A 7,500-nucleotide genomic window follows, 5' to 3' on the forward strand; every position below is an offset into this window, starting at 1 on the left:
GACAGGTGAACGTGGAGATCAAATATAAAGACTTAGTTCTTGTGCGAGCGAAAGACCCCACTGCTAACCTCGACATTCTGTGGAAGACGTCTCTATTGATTGGCAACCCACGCCCATCTTGGAGTGGCATGCTGCAACCAAGGAAGACACCAGGGCAAGTCTTCTGTTATGTTCCTTCCTATGCCTTCCTATGATCGATATGAATCCAAGTAATGTTACGTGTGTCTGTTTCACCTTGCACTTTGTTTCCGAGCATGTTAAGCAACACAGTATTGAAAATCCCATTGTCACGTTTGATCAGCCGCTGTGGGTAAAGGCCTTTAACTTAATGCAGACGGAACCAGCTTACCATCGCGCAGAATGCTATTGTTTTTGGCGACATATACTTGCGGTGCATAATTCTCGGATGTGCGGCATAATTAGTTTCTCATTCAGAACCAGTCCGCTATGATTGGTCCGCCGATTTGGCTTTGTGAATATTTCGGTCTTTTGGTTTCTCTTCGGTGAATTCTACGGCTGTCAATCAAACTGTTCAGAAGACAGAATATCAAGGTGTGATAAAGTTAACAATAGAGCCCTAATTAGGCTACTCTTGCTATTGAAAACAACTTTTGACAAGTTCCTGCAAAAAATTTCACAACTTTTGGTAACAAAAGGTAACTAAAATCTAAGCGTTAACTGAAATAGCTTCATGCGTACTAATCACTTTGAAACCAGGTCTTAATAATGAACTCACTTTGTTAAACTTCTCGATCGTTTCATTATTAAAATTTTTCAACGAAGAGAGATTCGTAACGTTGAATACGCTTGACGACGTGATTTGCACAAAGTTATTGTGCGTCTACGAGCCTGTCACGCGGAGATGAACTTTCTCGGAAGCATTGGCCATCTGATGGCGGGGTATGGTTTACGAGAAGTGTTAGAACTGATATATGCATCTAATGCTGTACACCATATAATGGCCGGAAAAGCTATTTCTCGTGCAGTGCGTGCGCACCTCATTGTCGACGCTGCTTTGAATGTACTGCTGTATTCGGAAGCTCTGGAAGTACCTGTACCTCATCTTCATCAGACATTTATGATGTTATTATGTACTAGTTATAATCATTTAGTTATGTCTATAAGATGTTTGGTCTTATTTTAATTTATTGAATTTTTTATTACTTTTGTATCATAGTTTCACTGGATACAACAAATAGCGACGAGAACCTGGAAAACGCGGCAATAGTATATAAAGACGCTGAGACTGAACAGAGAGAGACTGTCTTTTTTAAAAGTAATTAATGATATGATACTCTTATTCATACCACTCAACGTAGACAACAATTACATCAGTTTCTTTTACATTTTGTCATTTAAGAAAATCAGTCTGCAGTCGCTCCTGAATTGGCGATCGGCCCGATTTCAAAGCCTACGCGTCTAGCTACAGGTAAAGCTCGTAATGTTCGGCAAAGTGAGATCTCACTGCTGGCTACGCAAACTCTAAATAGACTTGAATAATTCACTAATTTAAATATATTTTGTGGAAAGTTCTTTCACGATGAAGGCCCTAAAATCATTGTTCTGAAGAAGAGGTTCTTAGTTTTGGCGAAGTGACTCGAATTATACCAATGAAAAACGCTAAACGGCAACTTCCGGTTGACAGCCTCGTTTTCATGACATAGGCAAAAGGATTTTACCCATGCTTTGATCTTTGGGGATTTTTAGTATGTTCATGCATAGGATGTTTCCAACTGGTCAAGGATGAGAAAGCTTTTGCAATTACTTACAGGTCCGACCACATAATCCCTGGACTAGAAATTAGGCAACTTCAGAGAGCAATAATTATTCTATCAATTGCAAGGACGGGCCGCAAGCCGTTTCTCTCGGCAATGACATTATGTATGGTACTTACTTTCCAGCTGCGTTTTTTTTTATTGAAAAAGACCGCCTCACTTTTTCATAAATAGAGTTTGAAGTTGATCGGTATTCGCTTGTCTCATCAGACTGTATGACAGGGGTGCCTTTAAAGTCTCGCTGGTACCGTCTTATAATGAAAGTCTCCTTTGTGTATTCAAAAGACATGAAGTAACTGGCCTTCGTTTTCGTTTTGTACAGGCTTCGTTAGTTCTTGATAAATTGATCTTCAAAGTTGAGTCAAATTGAAGCCTCGATATAGGGCGCAAGAGCGGGTGAACCAAGGATACCCTAATAATTTAAATGATTCGATCAAGCGGATTGTGGTTTTAGTATAAGCACACGAAAGTCTTGCAACACAAGAAATGAGCGAAATCTATTTTTCAAACCAGATCAACCGGACCGCTTTTACGGAGACAGCCTCTTAAGCACGCGACGTTTTTGTGCCGCAAGCGGCAGCCGGCAGTGAACATATCGCATGGCAGGACAGTACATTCAACTCTCTCACAGATTTTGGAACTAATTGTCCCCAATGGAGAAACGATACTAAGCAATACGAATGTGGTTTTAAAGCGAACACATCTCACTTCCTTCCGGTTGCCCTGTCTCAAAAAGCTCCTTATTTTACATTGCAATTACACAAATTCAACCTTGTGATGTCACTGCCTGCATTTTCCTCATTATCATGCTTCATAGATAGTATTGTTCACTCACATGTAACGAATCGTTCACAAACAAATGGAGTCCGAGAATAAGTTTTGGACACAGACATTGCGTCATGGCATCATAGCAAGAATACAAGTTAAGCCTCTGCACATGATCTATCGGAAATAATTTGAAGGGAAAGAGAAAGTATTCAGTCCCCCCGGGAGGGGGGGGGGGGGGAGGGTACTCCTCGGAATTCTTGGTGGGGGTGTGCCGCCCGGGTCTTCAAATCTCGACCCTATTTCAGACCTAAACATGCCATTTTCCACCCCCGTTTTCAGACCTGACCTCTAAAATTCATACCCGTTTTCAGACCTGAAATTGCAAATATACACCCGTTTTCAGACATGGCTTTATAAAATCGTTACATTATTATAGCATCCGAGTGAAATCAAAACAAAGATATTACGTTAAAGCATAATATTTTTTATTAGGAAGTATAAAGCACTAAGAATTGCATCAGGCACAAAATTCTAGAATAATTCAAGCTTTAAATTGTGCCGTCATGAAAACAGTTTGCACATATACTAATCGATCTAACGGGAACAGAATAACAGAACAGAACAATAATATAAAAAAAACGAACTCGAAAGGAATGAAAATACATTGACTCGTTATTATACATTATAAGGCCTATTAACATTGAACATAAATCTATTTCTTTTGTATCAATTTAAATGAAAAAAAAAATCATTTGAAGTTCTTGATAAACCATAAACCCGACCCAATTTCAGACCATAATTGGCAAAATCTATGCCCGTTTTCAGACCAAAACGGCTCAAAAACCATACCCTTTGGGGCGGCACATACCTATATACCTTATATAGGGGAGTACCCCCCCACCCCGGGTTCAATCCAAACAATACTTGAATTAACCAAGAAGATAAATGGTTGTGAAGCCACCTTGGTTTGTGTGCTGTAAAGTTAAGAAATTTTGCGATATTAAGTAAGTGATTTCTTATCGCTCTTCAAATCAGTGGCTGTTTTATTTTCGAATGTCCCGTTTTGTTTTCGACTATATCACATCCACACGAATTTTCCAAATATAGATAAATTTTGGGATCATTATACTTTCCTGAGTAACCGAGTACGACATCTGCAATAAGACCTCGCATTGCTATCCGTACACGAATACCAGCGTCGTTTGTAATCCGTATACGAATACAAGTAATCCGTACACGGATGCCGCAATATCACGAATGTGTAATAACGGGGAAAGACGGAAGAATTACGTTGATTCGTACACGATTTACTTTATGATGGAAATCCGTACAAGAAATCCGTACACGGACCGACGACTCATGAATCAATAGTTGTTATCGAGAGGTCTGGGAACAAGTTATACTTATACATTCAAAATGGCTGCCCGTGCAGAAATCGAGAGAGGAGAGAAGAGAATATGTAAAATTCGCAAGACGGCGATAGCCTTTAGATGTGAATAAGAAAGAACTCTTTGACTTTAAAGGTAAGAGGGTTGTTTTTAAATATGTTAACAATTTCATTGTGAATATTTAAAGTGCCTATAAACCGGAATTTTTTGTTTTGCTTCGAGAAATCTTTGCATCGCTCTGAGCAAAATGGCGCAAAAATTTTTGTTTTTGGTTTAAACTGGAATTTTTTTACGAATTTTCAAAGTGGCGGAGACGCGAGATTCGAAAACCCATTACCGAGCTGGTGAGCTTGCCGAAAGGGAATGGGTCGAGTGTAATTCGTGACGTTAAACCCGGACTGTGAGTTTCGCAAGTTGTGAGGTCCTGAAGCCATGCCTGAGAAATGGGCGTGAGATCGCTACAACTTATCAGTCTCGGACTTCTTCTGTACCATTTAGGCGCTTTTGGAGTGTCTTCTCTAGGGCCTCTTCCTCCTTTCTTTCTTGTTCGTACAACTCTAGCCACTCTTCGTCCGCTAGTGGATCGTCAGCATATGCCTCGAGAGTGTCTTCCTCATCGCTGGCCGCAAAGCTCGAGTTTGGCGAACCTTCAACTTCCAGCTCGTAATCTTCCATTTCTGAAACTTCCGTATCTGAACCGGAGGACAGAATGAAGTCGTTCGAAGCCATTTCTTGATTAACACGTACGCTGGTTACATACGTCAGCCGAACAGAAATTGTTTTCACCGGCACGCAGGGAAAACTACAAAACTACGCGTCTCCTCTGTTGATTTGCCTGATGCTAATGTCCGGGAATTACGTCACTAGGCCCAGTCTCCCTTTTACCCGGTCGCGGGTAGATAAAACCGCACTTTAAAAATTCGTAAAAAATTCCGGTTTTAACCAAAAACAAAAATTTTTGCGCCATTTTGCTCAGAGCGATACAAAGATTTCTCGAAGCAAAAAAAAAAATTTCGGGTTTATAGGCACTTTAACCAAACCCCACAGTAAGCAGATTCAGGCAGTAATGGATAAGTATTAAATTTCATTTTTAAAGTTTTTATTGGTAAACATGATCTTGTGTCTCAGGCACCCAAGACAACCCTTCCCCCCGAGTTACCCTGGGCGAGAAATTTTTTCTCTCATTTGTTTAAAAAATCTATCAACCGTTTACTGGAGGGCGAGACAACTGGGGTGGGCGAGACAACTGGGGTGGGCGAGATAACTCGGGGAGGCGAGTTGTCTCGCCTCGGCAGGTCCGAATAACCCTGGCAGGCGATTCAACTTTTTCGCATGTAAACAGTTTGGCTCGACTACCCGAGACACAGCAAAATCTTAAATGCACAATCACAGAAGCAACAATTTGAGACCTTATACATGTTGCTAGCATTCGCGTTCGAATGAAAAGGTTTTTCCCGCCAAAATTCTCACCGCAGCCAAAGGAAACTGTCAATTTAAAAACATACATTCTAGTTAAACTACACATTACTGCTCAGTTGAGATTATCAGTCCATCTTCTGAATGTGCAGACACAACTATACTTAATAAAAGACGAACTACAATGAAAGAAGGGCAAATGATGATGCTTATTTTTTTTTTAAAGGTGAGTCGTAAAATGTATGCATAATCAAGTAGGGCCAACTTCGTCTCGTTCACGCAATTCGCATATAAATGCTCGATAAAGTTGTCTTGGGAAGGAGGGTTGTCTTGGGTACCCGAGACCATATAAAATAGTATGATCATTTGTACTTATCATCGAGTTAGGACAATGTGTGAGCCAGCTAGCCATGTAAGTCATGCAAGCCATGACTGCGAGCCATGCGAGCCATGATTGCAAGTCACACAGTTCTTGAAAGCTAACCGTTTTAAAATAGGTGCTTAGACTTATAATTGTTTATCAGCGCTACTTGAAATGGGTGCTTAGGCTTAAATGTGAAATTCGCATGGCTCTCAGATTGTCCAGCACCCTTATCATGCTTTTGCAGAAGGCTTTTTTTGTAAAATTATTTGTTGATATTTCCCTTCATGCACGTATCCACATTTATGCCATCACTGATAATGTATGTGAGTGCTTAGTTTTCAAACATTACATTTTAATAGTAATACACGGAAAGAATGTTTGCCTATAATATAAGATTCTTATTTCAAATAGAAGACTTTGCACTACAAGTTTAATTACTTTTCTTACAATCTAGTGTGACCAACTTAAACCAACAATATTTATTAGTTTTTTTTTTTTTGAAACAGAAGACTGTGCACTTCAAGGTGATATATTTTATTTTACAATTAGTTGTATCCATCAACTATTTTTCGCTGCTTTCTCTTTCTTGGCCCTCTTTCTTTCTGCTGTTGCTCTTTTGTCCTTTCTCTTTTTCAGCACTTTCTCTCCTTCTCTCTCCTGATTCCTGCCAGATGTGCTGTTCATAATGGGATCATCTATGCCCAACAAAATAGGAATTAGTCAAAAGTTAAAACAAACATGTCACAATTCGAAGAAAATGTTTGTGATCCACTGAAGGCAGGTGGAATTGTGTTCTTTTGATGTATACGTGAGACTTCAATAAACAACGGTAAGTAGTGTTAAGTGTTTTGTGTATTCTGTGTATTGTGTACTGTAAGTAGTAGAAATACTTTTTTGTAAGTATTTATTTTTAATTTAAATAAATAAATAAATCAATCAATCAAATAATAATAATAATAATAATAATAATAATAATAATAATAATAATAATAATAATAATAATAATAATAATAACATGCACTCACCAGTCATTGTAGCATATAATTCTTTTGACCCTTCAAAATTTCCTCTGAATGAAACCTGCAATGAAAAAATGTAAGGGAAGTATCCTACCCCAAAGGATATTATGTATTTTTAGTTGAAAAGTGGGTATTAAAATGGTCATTTTGGGATATTGTTAGGAGTAATAAAATAAGTCTTGATGGCCAGAATGACCTTGTGGCCAATGGAAGTAGCAATGTAGGTTTTTTTCCGAGACGGTATCCACGAAAGGAACTTGGTGCCAAGGGAACTAGTGATTCACATGTCCCAAGTGCTGATTACTCATCAGGCCTTGTCGCCAAAGGGAACTAGTGCGTACCCTAAGTGTCCAAGCCCAAGAACAAGAGACCCCCATCCCAATTATTATCATAACAGACTACTGTTATTTTAGTTCCAAGTGTTGATACCCTCAAAGGACTTGTTACTTCAGGAACTCTCCCAAGTGTCGATACGTACCCCAAAGGGCATCGTCGCCAAGGGAAATGTTGATGTTAGTTTCCCAAGTGTCGATTCCTGGAAAGGCTTCATCGCCAAGGGAAATGTTGATGTTAGTTTCCCAAGTGTCGATTCCTCGAAAGGCTTCGTCGCCAAGGGAAATGTTGATGTTAGTTTCCCAAGTGTCGATTCCTTGAAAGGCTTCGTCACCAAGGGAACTAGTGATGTTATTTTCCCAAGTGTCGATTCCTCAAAAGGCTTCGCCGCCAAGGGAAATGTTAATGTTAGTGTCCCAAGTGTCGATTCCTCGAAA

The 7,500-nt window shown here is 39.5% G+C and overlaps 1 protein-coding gene across 3 annotated transcripts in view; it reads right to left on the minus strand.

Annotated features, from left to right (window-relative positions):
• Nucleotides 1-6,088: 6,088 nt before the first annotated feature.
• The window catches only part of LOC138016645 (uncharacterized), a 13,073-nt gene continuing 11,661 nt past the window's right edge, over nucleotides 6,089-7,500 (minus strand). For all 3 annotated transcript variants that reach the window (XM_068863841.1, XM_068863840.1, XM_068863839.1), the window contains exons 4-5: nucleotides 6,737-6,791; nucleotides 6,089-6,406 (exon numbers count right to left, since the gene is read on the minus strand). In XM_068863841.1, the coding sequence (XP_068719942.1) occupies nucleotides 6,270-6,406; nucleotides 6,737-6,791 (192 nt within the window). In that variant the 3' untranslated portion in view covers nucleotides 6,089-6,269. The remainder of the gene's footprint in view (nucleotides 6,407-6,736; nucleotides 6,792-7,500) is intronic.

The sequence above is a fragment of the Montipora capricornis genome, chromosome 9 (assembly GCF_036669925.1).
Source record: "Montipora capricornis isolate CH-2021 chromosome 9, ASM3666992v2, whole genome shotgun sequence".
NCBI lineage: Eukaryota > Metazoa > Cnidaria > Anthozoa > Scleractinia > Acroporidae > Montipora > Montipora capricornis.